The sequence below is a fragment of the Eublepharis macularius genome, chromosome 8 (assembly GCF_028583425.1).
Source record: "Eublepharis macularius isolate TG4126 chromosome 8, MPM_Emac_v1.0, whole genome shotgun sequence".
Lineage (NCBI taxonomy): Eukaryota > Metazoa > Chordata > Lepidosauria > Squamata > Eublepharidae > Eublepharis > Eublepharis macularius.
The window spans coordinates 103,792,211-103,806,199 of NC_072797.1; the positions used below are offsets into that span (position 1 = coordinate 103,792,211).

The following is a 13,989-nucleotide window of genomic DNA, read 5'->3' on the forward strand; positions in this document are numbered from 1 at the left end:
CGCACCATTTGTTCGGAGAATAGCCTGTAATCGTCATTCGGGGACGATGAGCGGGGCCCACCCACGGTGTCATCCGGGGAAGGATCCGAGGCCGCGTCTGAAGAGCACTCCGACGGTGACGCCAGACCTTCATCATCCTCGGAATCCGAAAACTCCGGCGAGGTTTGCGTCGGAACCGAAGACCGGTGAGCGGTCGGGGCCGACGGATAAGTTGCAGGAACCGGCGGTCGCAGAGGTAAGCCCGGAGGTGGAGGAGCGGGTGCTGGGAGCCCGACTGGCTGAGCCGGAACGGAGACCATCGGAACCGACGGATGTTGCAGGAAGGGCAGCGACTGCTGGAACCACGCCACAAAATCCTGCCAGGAGGTCATGTTCCCAACCCCCGCGACCGGCTGGCAAGGGGGCAGAGGAGCAGGCACCGGGGCAGGCCAGCGAAGAGGCATCGGAACCGACGAGGTAGACGGCAGTGGAACGGAGGCCTCTGAAGGCGCCGGGGCGGACGGCAGGGAGCGCTCAAAAGATTGGAACGGTTCCGGGAAAGGCGGAAACGGCATAAACTCCTCGGGAACCGACGGAGGAGGCGTGCAAGGAGGCGACGGGGTGTGGAGACTCACCACATCGTCGGGTATCAGGACTGGTTCGGCCGGAGAACCAGGCAGCACAGTCGGAGCTGGGGACAATGCACGGCCCTTGGCCCTCGACTTCGCCTTGGCCTTCTTGGACGGGGGCTCCGAAACAGCCTCCCGAACCGAAGGCTTGGAGGAGGACTTCGGCTTGGGCGCGGAACGCTTCTTGGCCTTCCGGCTCGAAGGACGATCCCCGGAACCGGAATCAGGACGGGCCTCCGGAACGGGTTGCCCCGTCGGTTCCGAGGGGAGCGGCTCTGGCGACTTACGAGACGGCGCCGGTGACGGAGCGGCGGAGCGCGGCCTATCTCCCGAAGAGCCTGACGGCTTGGGGGGGAGAAGGTTGGCATCCCACAAGAAGGCACGGAGCCTGGCCTTCCGATCACTCCTTGCCTTCGGAGTGAAGGACATACAAATGGAGCAGCGCTCGACAACATGCCCCTCGCCCAGGCAGATGAGGCAGAGCTCATGGCCGTCCGAATGGGTCATCTTAGTGCCGCATTTATGACACTTTTTAAACAAAGATGTCTGCGACATAATGAACGGTATCTCCCGACAGATGTCAAGGGGAAAATACCGACCAGCAGAAGAAACGATCCAAAACTCCGAAGAGACGCTTGAAACGAACGCTAGACAATAAGAACCTTTTCGACGGCGGCGAAAAAGGAACTGAGGGAATGCCGGGGACGTTCGGATATATATGCATTCAAAATTGGCGGGAACACCAGCGCGCATGCGCGGTGGATCCGAACGTCCCCCTCACATCTCTTAGAGCTAGAAAAATCTTTTCCGCGGCTGGCCTGCGCCTGCGCAGTCCCAATGTGGGGCTGCACAGAAGGACGAAGACGATCCCTGAAATACTGAAGGGAGAACTCCTAAGGACTGTCCATTTGGAGGAACATTGTAAAAAAAAAGTCCTGTATGTACAGCATGAAAAAAAATTATGTAAGATAATCTACAGCATTAGATAATGGCAGTTCATACACAGTAGTAACATACAACATATTTTGCAGGATATGTTTGTTAAAATGCAATTAATTTTAGCAACAATTAATATGCTGTAATATTACAACTAAAAGTTCAGTGTTTTTAACGTTATAAAGTTTATATCCAAATATGCTAATAATACTATTGCAACTGTAGGCTAAATTACACAATACATTTGGCCGCGAATCAGGTTAGATTCAACTCAGCTCACTTCCCCTAGTGTCATTGGGACTGATTAAGATTGGAACCATGGGATTGGGAGAGAAGAGGGGTCCAGCCCCCTTCCATGCTGTTTTCTGGAGCCAAAACAATTCTGGGCAAGTTTTATTTGCTCCAATGTGGAGCATTGTGGGACTAGTCAATTAATGTGGGGTTGCACATGCAGTAGATGCACTTCCATGCAGCCCTCCAAGGGGGCAAAAAGCACCAACTAGAGCTATTTTGGCTCAGGAGCATGAGGCAGAGAGGAAGGCTTGGAGCTCCTTCCCCGGTGCCATGGTCCAAATCACTCTCTGTGGTCCTTGGGGAAATAAAGGTATGTGCACCTAGGAAGAAGCACTTTTCAGTGTACTCAGGTAGACAGTATATCTGCAATTTTTCATGTACAAATCTGCGGCATTTATATTTTTAAATTCCTTAAATATGCCAATTAGTACTATTTTATATGCTAACTAATCTGTAAATGATGAATTTTTGTTAAAGCAATAAAATTTGTCAACCATCTCTATATGATTTTTAAGATGTGATGCACAAATGTAATGTACAAATGTATTAATGTGCTTACTGTAATGATTGGTAGTCACTGTTAGGCGCAGCTGCATGAAAATTCAAACTTGAGGAAGGGGCATAAAGAGAATAAAAATCTTCCAAGGCTGATCATTGTTGTAATTCTCTCTGGGAGTTTGTTCTGCTGATGGAAGGGTGAAATGTTTTATACATAAATGAGAAACGGGAACTTTTAAGAAAGAGTTTGAAATCAAAGATGAAAGGCTCTCTTGAAATGAAAGAGCGTAATTAAGAAGGGCTGCTTGGACTCTTGTGTTTTATTTCTGTTGCCTGTTACCTGCAGGTCAGTCTTTTTGTGAGCTGCTACGATTGGTAGGAAAGGCAGCATGCAATTGTTTTAATATTTTGGGGGTGTTTATAATGATAATATTGTGTACTTAGAGGGGGAAGAAATTGATTAAAAGTTAAGACCACTTGTCTTGATCAACTTGAACAGGGCCAGTTTTCGTCTCTTCATCTATATCTTCAGCAGTCATCTTACCCTGTTAAGATAATCTTGGTAAAGAAGAAAATATAGTTCAGTGTTTTTATTTGAGCATGAAGTGATTCTTTCTTTCAATTTGATTACCTGCAAAATGTTTAGTAAATGAAAGTTTACACTGTTTACACTAATGGGTTCTATTAAAACAAACACAATGTGAGATTAATCAAGGGAATATGGTTATCAAGGAATAATTGTACTCACAGGATTGCAGAGCTTTCTGTTCTTTCATGCGCAAGAACTGAGTTTAGGTGGCTATGGCAACTATAATGCTGGTTATTCATTTGAATTTTCCAGGCAGAGTTATGTGTCACTTCATTGTATAACATTAATATTTTATGAATTAGTAATTTATGTTTTATGTTTTAATGTGAAGGGAGATTTTTAGTATCTGAAAAACTTCCAAAGCTGTATGTTTTTCTCTAGAAAATGAAGCTTGTTTCCATAACATTTCATTATGAAAGACAGACAGTTCTGCTTAGTTTTTTGTGCCTTGCACTTAGCAACACAGGTGTTTTGCCTTCCTTTCATGCCAATTCCAAGTTCGTCTAAGAAAAACACTTGCATTTTGGATATAGGGTAGGAACTAAATCTTGAATCTTTATTCTGTCCTGATCGAATCATAGGGTTTATATTATGGCACAGTCACCCAATAAAAGTGGAAAACTATCTCCTCGATATAGTCTGATTCTTTGAGTGTGGTTGGGTAGAAATTGAGTGTAGATTTGCTTCCATAATAATTAGAGCTTGCTTCATAATAATTCGAGCTTACTTCATAGCAGTGGCAGAGTAGGAGCTGCACTGAGCTCTTGATGTCCTCCTCATTCCTCTTAGAAATTCTATCAGGACCATATGACAAAACACCCTTTTTACTGTAGAGTGTCTATTCAGTTCAGAATTGGTAGTTTTGTTTGAGAAGGTAAATAAAACAGACTTGTGAAGTTTGGATTTTTTTGCCTTGGTTTTAGAGGAAGCCCACATATGAAGGGAACACTACACTATAAGGAAGAACAATGTGCCCCATCATTAAATCTAGAGAAAAAGCACATTTTGGATTTGCAAGCATCTATAACCAGGTATGTTGAATGCTCATTCTTATCTGTTTTCAGCTTCAGAGAGGGCTAGTGGATTGCTTGAAAGCAGTATCCAAGAAATCACTGATGGCACATTTGAGACATGATCAATATAGTTGTGTAGTGTCAAACTCTGAATCCATGTCGAATCCAGGGAATGCTTCTGCCTTTTCTTATAGTATCTATGGCAAGTACTTGTTAAAGGCACCAATACTACGTTCTCCCTCAGACAGCTTACTGCCTGAAGGACTTGTGTAATTGGAAAACAGTGTTGTTAGCTGGCCATGTATTAGCATTAAAGGGAGAAGAGGCTGCAAAAATATGAACATGATCGTTAGAAAATCTTCATTTGGTTTTTGTTTCAACGACAACTGCTTACCATTTTCATTAATACAACATACTGCATTATATCAAAGTGCTAAACCTTCGAAAGTTATATGGCTAAATTTCATTTAAAATCCCTTGCAATAGTTCATCCTGTATGTATCATAATCAATAATGAATTCTGTCAGCTGATTTTGATTGGCTGCTGCTACCTTTCCTGTCTCTTTGTGTTGTTGCTTTAAAAACATTGTGGTATGGATCCCTTAAAATAAATGAGCTTGGTTCTAAGTGTACTAGAATACTGTTGTAAGATTTCTGATCGATGCCTTGTTGACCAGTATAAAAGTAACTTGATAGAACTTGTCCCTAACCTGGATGGCCCAGGCTAGCCTGATCTTATAAGATTTTGGACGCTAAGTAGGGTTGTCCCTGTTTAGTACTTGAATGGGAGACCACCAAGAAAGTCCAGGGTCACCACATAGAGGCAGGCAGTAGCAAACTGCATTTGTTCATTACTTGCCTTGAAAACCTTATGGAGTCACTATATGTTGTCTGTGACTTGACATCATTATATACTATAGAAAACAGGGTTGCACTTATCTGCAACTCTTGTTCATAGAGTGGTCTTACACATTGGGAATGTGCATGTGTTGGTCAGCTGCAGAAAAGATTTCTAGAGCTTTCTAGAAGACTGGGAGCACTCCTCCTCCTCTTGGTGCTTTCTTGCCAAAATCATCACATGATCAGGAGGAGGGGTGCTGTTCCTGCACATCTCTCCATGCTGCCGCCAGAGACCTTCAGAAACTAAAGTTCCAGAGAATTCACAGTGGGACAGGAGGGAGGAATGCATACCTGCATGGAAGACCACTTGATAAACAACAGTTACAGGTACATGCAACACTGTTTTCATCTTCATGGCTTCTGTGTAATCCCATATTGGGTGTTTAGCAACCTTACTTCCTGAAGGAGGCACATGTGAAGCTCTCGAAGTAAGAGACCATGAAGGAATACCTTCCCAACAGATGCTTACTTCTCACTGACATTCATCATGTTGTGAAATTTTATGAATTGGGGAGGGGCATAGGTTAGAACCCACAGTGTCCTCATTCTAAAGGTGGAAGTGCTGCACACTAAAAATGAAGCACTAGGGAGGTGCCAAAAGTTTTACTGGTTATACCCCTACACAGATTGTCATTGGAAATTCAATAAGGTAGATGAAAGGTTAGAGTGTTTGAGTCCCAGCAGGTGACCAAAACATAATAGAACAAAAATCAGGGTCCAAGTCCTCCTATAGCTTCAGTAAACATGGTAGTTTCTTCTTGGAAAAAAGTTGAGTCTGTCACTATAGGGCAAGAAAAGAAGCTGGCCAGAATTGCTGAAGTCATCAGTGGGAGTGAAAATATAGAAGAACCACACCAGAATATTAAAGCAGTGAAGCAGGCATGATGGGGCCAAAGAAAGGACAGACAGTATGCACTGTAAATGACCCTAGCCAATAGATTAGAAGGGCATTCCCCAATGACAAGGGGTCCCTGGCAACAAAGGAACAAAAAGGGGCAGGGCCTGGACTGTCACAGCCTCCAATCAAACTATCTAGGAGTTGGTGCCAGTTAATTGAGGAAAACGTATTTGTTATTCTTTGCATGATGATATGGAATATTTGCATTAAAACAAAATAAAGTAAGGTGTGTCTTGTGCTCTAGGTAAAAGTAGTAGTAGTATGACAAACTCATTTTGCAGAAGACCATGAGGTACCCAGTGACATACCTTCACAGTAGGGCCCCCACAATGCAGAGGTCGCCTCTGAGATGGCACTACTTTCCAGACACACTGCATCAAAAGAGTGCCATGGGGAAAATACAGTGCTAAGAGCACAAGAATGGTGCATGCATGCTCCACCTAGGAAAGAAGAAAACAAATCTGGTTTTACTTCAGTTGTGAAACATAAACCAAAGACCAAATCCTGTCAAGGTGCCACATAGAGATATGTAAGAACACAGGAACAGTCTTAGTAAAATGTGGATCAACAAAGACTGCAAAGGCAAAGGAAAATCTCTTTTTCAACTAGTCACAGCAAAAAGGGGTTGCCTGAGAAAGGGTCAATAATCAGTCAACAACTGAGTCCAGAAAAAAACCTGTATCATTGTTTCATGTGGAATACTCATTATAAAATGTGGATATTGTGCATTTTATAAACAGCCAAGGCCTAACTCGAAACAAAAAGAGGCATTAGAATTCTACCATTGGCAGTTTGCACCGCCAACAGCAGAGGAACTCTCTGCAGAAAGAGTAGAAAGATGTATGAATAAGGCAACCAAGCAAAACTATAAAGACCACAAATGCACCTTGACCTAAAATAGGCTTTTTCATCTGTCCTCTTTAACAAGTAAGGAGCACTCAGAATCAATTTTTCTATCTTGGGGACAGTATTGAACTGAGAAGTTCAATTAATGAGATGACAGGTGACTTTCTCTGAGAGAAGAGGTGGGGGAAATCTTGGGTATGAGGCCACAAAGCAACATAGATTTGAAAAAGAATTCTAGGAAATCTATTACTGATGGACAAGGCAGCAGACCACTGATTTTTTACTTTCTCATATAGGGTAAATCACCAATGAGGCTAGGTAATTGAACTTAAAGGAATTTTCACAAGTCTACTACCAGAGACTCTTTCAGTAGGATATGCCAAAAATAGAACCTGGCCCTTGCACATGCAAAACATGTGCATTACCCTGAGAGCCAAGCTACAAGTGACGCTTGACACAGGTTGGACACTTGTCAGCTTCCCTCAAGTTTTGATGGGAAATGTAGGCATCCTGGTCTTGCAGCTTACAGAAGTTTACAGAGTGGCAGTCTATGGGATGGAGAACATGCGGTCGGGAGGGGAGTGCAGGCGTCAGGCTCTTGCCGGGCGCCCCCCTTCCCCTCCTCTGTGTGTGTGTGGGGGGGGCGTTCTGTAAACTTTAATTAAATGGAGAGCCAAGTTGTAAGACCTGGACTTCTACATTTCCCATCAAAACTTGAGGTAAGATGACCTGTGTCAGGCGTCACTTGTAGCTTGGCTCTCAGACGCCAAGTTAGTTGAAGGAAAGGAATGGCTTTTAAGGATTCAACAGTAAGCCTCTCCATAAAGTGTTGTTTGTCTGCACTGAAGAGTTTAGAATCTTTGTACGAAGTCTCAGTACTAGCCACTAATCCTTTTTTTAAAAAATTCTAACTCCAGTCTGGCCCAGATTGAAGGAATAGACTTGTCACATTCACTACACTTATCGGCTGTGAAACATACGGATATTGGAGTAAGCTGCACTCACAAGAGCTCATACCAAATAAATTTTAGGCTTTAGCGTGTTGCTGAGCTTTTGTCTTATACCCAGAGGCAATCTGTCATCATTGGTGATGTTCCATAGCCTCACTTCAGCCAATAACCCTTATACCCCAGGATGGCATTAAAATAAGTGTCAGGTTCCCTTCAAAGGACATAGTAAAAGGGGATGATAATGACCTGTTGATTAGCAACTTAAAGGGAAATTGCAGCAATGGAATTCTGCTTCTCACCCAGGCTAACAGTTTATAGCATTTTTATGCTCTACAGTGACTGAATTAGAGATGAAGTGCTCTTTAATCCGCAGGCCATCAGCAACAATAACAATGGCCACTGGAATGAAGTATAAATTCCCTAAAGGATTGCAGTAAGGGCTCTGAGAGCAGCCAATTTAAAGAACATTTGTCAGGGACTTCTTGTCCCGGGGCATCTTTTCTGAGTAGAAACATGATGTCCTTTAAAAAGATGAGTGTGGAGTTTGCCTAAACCCCACCTTTCAACCCCAGCAGAGGCTCAAAGTGGCTATAACATTTTACACTTTTCCATTCCACAACAACCCTGTGAAGCAGACCAGGCTGAAAAAATACAATGGGCCGACGGTCACAGGCAAGCCTTTCAGGCAGAATGGCATTTGAACCTGCATTTCATTAAATCCTAGCAACTATACAAAACTGGCTCTTGTTAGAAATGATGTCATACAGGAATCGGTCCAGAGACATGCTGAAAACCACCCAGAAGTAGCTATTGTAATGTTGTGGAGGGTTTCTACTGAATAAAGTTAGTGTGTTGACTAAAAAGGGACCCTCTGCATGTTTGTAAATGACTACAGAATCTTACAGCAAGAGATTGGGAACCCTCAGGAGAGCCAGCACCATTCCGTGATACGAAAAAGGGAGTGTAGACTGACAGGAAAACACTGCCTTCAAAAAGTGGAGTGGAAGTGACAGGAAAACACTGCCTTCAAAAAGTGGAGTGGAAGTGACAGGAAAACACTGCCTTCAAAAAGTGGAGTGGAAGTGACAGGAAAACACTGCCTTCAAAAAGTGGAGTGGAAGTGACAGGAAAACACTGCCTTCAAAAAGTGGAGTGGAAGTGACAGGAAAACACTGCCTTCAAAAAGTGTTGGGCTTAGAGGTGCAGGTTTTTCATCCCTGATAAAACAAACAGCTGAGGAGCCCCAATCTTACATTGATGGTTCCAGGCTGCTGTTAACCCATGTCTCCAGAGACCTCACCTCAGGACTGAGGACAGCTTGGGAGGAGGAGAGATTCAGGCAGGAACATGCCTTTGGGGTAAAACCTTGCAGCTCAGAAGTGAAAGGGTGTTGGGCTGGCATGCAGCCAAGGCCTCTGGGGAAAAAAGCCTCTCAGCCTTGGAGCTGAGGGCTTTGTTAGGCTATACCTCCAGGTATCCAGGCAAGCAGGCAGACAAAGCCTTTGGGAAGGAGTCTTTCAGCCTCGTAACTGGTGGCTCTGCCAGGCCATACCTCCAGGCTTAGTAACTGAGAGTGACAGAGAGGGGGCAAGTGCCTTTAATTAGGCTGGCATAAGCCACAACCTAGGAGAAAAAGCTGTTGTGAGGAGGCTCTGACAGACCATACCTCTGGGCTTAGTCTTTGGGAACCGAGGGGGGGTCAGGGACCTTTAATCAGGCTGGTGCAAAGCTGCAGCCTTTGAGAAAGCCTCCTCAGAACAGCTGTCTGTCAGATCATGCCTTCAGAATAAATAGGTGACAGAAAGAGCAGGTAGCTTTGTCTTGCTATTAGGGTTCCTGGAGGCGGGCAATCTCCCGGCAGTTTGCTTCATGGCAAATTGCCCAGTGATCACCTGCCACCGGCAGGCAACCCAGGCAAGCGCGTAATGGCGGGGCACAACAGTGTCACCTCTTGAAGTGATGGCATCATGCACGCTGTTAGCATGGTGATGTCACTGGGAGTGTGTGTGCAGGTTCCAGGTTCCCTCCCTCTCCCGTCTGGAAGGTATGGGGGCCTACTTGCAATCCCCAGGGCAGATAAGGCACATAGAAATGTTTTCCAGTGTCATTTTAAAAGCATAGCTGGCACAATCTTGAAGAGGCCCCTCTTGAGCCATAATGATAAAGGGAAAACCAAAAAATTTTCTCCTTTAAATGAGTTTTATTCTTCACTAGCATTATTGATGACAAAAGTCTTTTAAGATAAGTAAGTCTCCTCAGCCTCAAGAATGAGGTGAGAAAAACCTGGAGAACAGCCATGGAGATCCTCTCTCCATGGTGGCAAAAAGAGAACTGAGGGAATAACGCCCTTTCTTCTTGTCATTTGATGGTTTTGGCAGAAAAGTTGCCAAGGGGAGGAGGGATGCTTCTAGTCTTCTAGAAATCTTTTCTGCGGCTGGCCTGCATGTGTGCAGCCCCAATGTGAAACTTTAGAGAATCCATGAAATTTGTGGTGATGCTCTCATAGGTGTCAGTGTTCTTTGCCTCATCAGAAAGTTGTCTATTTACTTACTGCTGCTTATTTTCTGTGATTAGTAGGTTCCTTGGGCCTTTTTTGTGTGTGCGCGCTCAAAAATGCCTGTTGCTGTGCCTGTTTGGAAAACTACTCTAATGACAATTAAAGAAGGAATGAAGAACCCAAGTCTGAGTTACATTTCATCCTTCTAGAACAAAAAAAAATCAGAGTAAAATTAAAGTCTTCAGTGTTTGTCGTACCTATTATGCCTTTCTTGTAGCCTACAGTCCATGCTGGAAGATCTGCTTGTTGCTACTGTTGATGGTCTACTTCATCTAATTCACTGGGATGGTGTGATAAATGGAAGGAAAGCCATAAATCTCTGTACAGTACCATTTTCTGTGGATCTGCATTCTTCAAGAGGTATTTTTTTACTTATTTCTTGTTGTTTATAAAAAGGAAAATACTATATAAGGGACCTTAACTTTTCTGTGGAAATAGAGCTAATGAAGGCCACAAAAGACAGTTTGAAATACGATGGTCAAAGTTTTTAATTGTTCCAATATATTACAGGTTCATTTTTGGGATTTGAGGATGTGCACATCAGAGATATGGAATACTGTGCTACGCTTGATGGGTTTGCTGTTGTGTTTAATGATGGCAGAGTTGGTTTTATTACACCGATGTCAAGTGGATTCACAGCAGAAGTATGATTTCTTTATATTGAACTAGTTCATCATTAGTTGTTTGCACAAATTTGATAGGTTAATTAAATATTTATTCTGCCTTACTCTCATGGCAATAAGTTATAGCTGAGAAATTGTGGAATTTATTCAGCCAAAGTGGTTTAGTGAGGATCTTTTTGGAAAACTTAAAATGAGTTCTTTTTGTTCTTTGTTGCTGTTGTGTCTGTAGGTTTTCTGTATTCATCAGTATGCTAAATCTAGCTGAATTGAATATTACTACAAGAAAAATATTTCATAAACAGCATTAAGTATAAATAAGTACAAAATGTTTGTGCCGATGCAATTTTTATAATTAAGACTGCAGTATTCATATAACATTTGCTTGCTTTCTAACATTCATTCTGTGTGATCTGCCCAAATTTTCTTTATATTCTACCTTCACATTTTGTATTATGAGAGTTAATTTTTAAAAATTCTCTTTCAGGTACTATACAGGTATATTTTAAACTTGTTTGAATTTTTTTTGGGGGGGGGAGGGGATTGTTTCTGTTACTGTGATCTATGTATGAAAATTTGATTTACCGAATGTTTAAGTATTGCCTTATTTCCAAAGCCCTGCAGTGAGGCAAAACTGACATTTAATAACTAATTTTATGAAGGTATTTTGTTAACGGCATCACTCTTTATAGAATCCTTAAGGAAAGAGTGTTTCACTATGAAAAACTTGAGTGCTAAATCCAGTTTCCACTAATGAAGATCCTCAAGGCAGTTTGGATGAAAAGTTAAAATGCAAATAACAGTATTATTTATAATATTTCACATTTGTATAGCTGGGATCCGTGTGTTTGAGAACACAAGGCAACAAAGGTGGCCTTTTTGAAAAGCTGCTTGAGAGGGAGGGCTCTGGAGTGGCCTTTGACAAGGGTATAAAGGGCTGCCGTCCCCTGTTCCTCGCGTACAAGCAGATGTACTTGCCCTTTGGAGAAAGGAGTTGGGAGAGAGGTACAGGGAACAATACTGCTGCGTTTTAGATATAAATTGTTTGCCGTTTCAGTTCTTGTTGGTTTCAGTTCTTGTTGGAAAGCTGCTTTAAGAGGCCTTGCATGCTACATTCCCTTTGTCTTATGTACTTAAATTTACGAGGGGCTTTGCTGTATGCTAGCTTCAGCTGGGGTGTACTTCATTCCAGTCTAAACATAATTTTTTTTAATACATACATAAAAATTTTACATTAAATTTTTTATACCATGTCTTGCAGCAACTACATGGTGTTTGGGCACAGGATGTTCTGGATGGAGCCTGTGTGGCAGTGAACAACAAATACCAATTAATGGCATTTGGATGTGCAAAGTAAGTTATCTGTCTTAATTGTCAATCTGAAGGCAATAAAAACCGGTATCCGTTGGTGCTATATTTACTCTTAAGTGAAGTTGTACTTTAAAAAACCAATTTCTGAACTCTTGGTTAGGCGTAATCCTGTTGAAAATTTTTATCTTGTATTTTTTTTTAAAAAAAACATGCCCTATCTTGTAAAAAGTCTCTTCGGAAGTATTTATTAATTAAATAAATAAGCATTTTGCAAATAACATGTGGGGGAGGGGTCATTTGTTTACTGAAGATAATTTGGCCACCATGGCAAAGTAAACTCTTAAATTCCTCACATATCTATACTGATTAAACATGTTAGGTACCAGTGACCTGGAATGTAATTGTCATTTCAAACATTACTGTTATTAAACAGCTTTTCATTTTATTATTAGAGGCCCATTTACTGTGGCGCCATGTTCTTCCAGTTCTATTTTTGGAGACTATTTCAAGTAAATGTGCCATTTTGACTTGGAAAGTACCCTTCTGAGGTTAAATGTGTCGCTGCTCCTGAGATGCAGTGAGATCTGACAAACTACTATGTGCTTCTTTTTGTGCTCCCTTCCCCCATCCCAAATTGAGAAAAATCATTATTAAAAAAAGTTTTTTGACACAAGTGCTAGATATTTCTGAGATGGGTAGATTTTTTCCCCTTCATTTCATTATTTGGATGCTTGAATGACACTATAAGTGGAGCAAGTCATTAAGCTTGACTTTGATAATTTTACCGTAATTATTATAAACATCTATAGACCCACTTCCTTAGGGATCTCAGCTTTGCTCTAGCAGACCTTATGGAAGAATTGGAAGAAAAATTTCCCCTTGCAGAAATAATTTTAGCAAGAGACTTTAATGCAAGGGTGGGCAATGACCATTGAATATTCCATAGGGCCTTGGAAGTTGATCAGGCCACTATAAGTATTCGTAACTTAGTACTGAATATTAGTGCCTGACTAGCAAATAACTGATCTTTTATGTACATTATGGAAGGTATGATAGTGGAGTTGTAGAGATGTAACAACAGCATTGTAGGCACATAAATTGAAAACCAGTTCATTTCCAAAAGGAGGAGTGTCTCAGCAACTTGCTAAGTCAGTAAACATAGTTGAGTGACTTTCAGCCCATCCTACAACACTAATGCTATGAGCTGGTATTCTATGCGCTCTCTACAGAGAGGAAATAACTGACAAAACTCCCCTTGGCAAGCCATACAGAGCATAGTGATAGCACAAGAATCAGAACCGCAGATGCACCCCTGAAAGGCAGATAAGAACAGCACAATGATGTGCCTTGTGCCCCCTCCCCCATGTTGAGGTATCTCTATCCGTAAGGGGGTACACCAAGAGGGAAGAAAGCACCTTCTCCTGGAAGGAGCTCCATGGCAGATAAGAGTTCAGGGCCGCCCCACATGTGGCCAAGTTCCCTTGTGCCAGGCAAGGGAATGCAGACTATGGAACACACTTGTGCGTTTACAAAAAACATTACTGTCAACTTACTGAAGGCATCCATGTGACAAATGGAAACTCTGAGTTCTGTTCCCCACTAAGGGGCTTGCTGGCCAGAAAGCAACGCTCACCTTTTGTCCAGCAGCAGCAAAACAGCAGGGAGAGCCTCGATTAGAAGGGTGTTCTTGCTGTCTGTCCCCCATTGGGGAGTTCAGAGATATAAAAGAACATTTATGAGTAGTGTTCTGCAGTAACTGCAAAGAGCAAATGCCTGCACAAAATACTTTGGTAGGGTCTACTCCCCCATATACCTTGAGGGTTCCCACGGCATAAGCTGCCCTGCTGTAGCCATCCATTATGGGGGTTTGCATTGGAACCATATCTGTACTTCCTTCCTGGTGATGCTCCGTGGGGCTCAGATCAGTAGTTATTGTAGGTGTTTGGGCCACACTGTAGGGCAGGTTTGA

General features: G+C 42.6%; 1 protein-coding gene across 1 annotated transcript in view; it reads left to right on the forward strand.

Annotated features, from left to right (window-relative positions):
- RIC1 (RIC1 homolog, RAB6A GEF complex partner 1) overlaps positions 1–13,989 on the forward strand; it is an 83,965-nt gene that overhangs the window by 29,594 nt on the left and 40,382 nt on the right. Inside the window, exons 4-7 of the mRNA XM_054986899.1 lie at positions 3,849–3,956; positions 10,307–10,449; positions 10,600–10,733; positions 11,971–12,062. Coding sequence (XP_054842874.1) covers positions 3,849–3,956; positions 10,307–10,449; positions 10,600–10,733; positions 11,971–12,062 — 477 coding nt within the window. The remainder of the gene's footprint in view (positions 1–3,848; positions 3,957–10,306; positions 10,450–10,599; positions 10,734–11,970; positions 12,063–13,989) is intronic.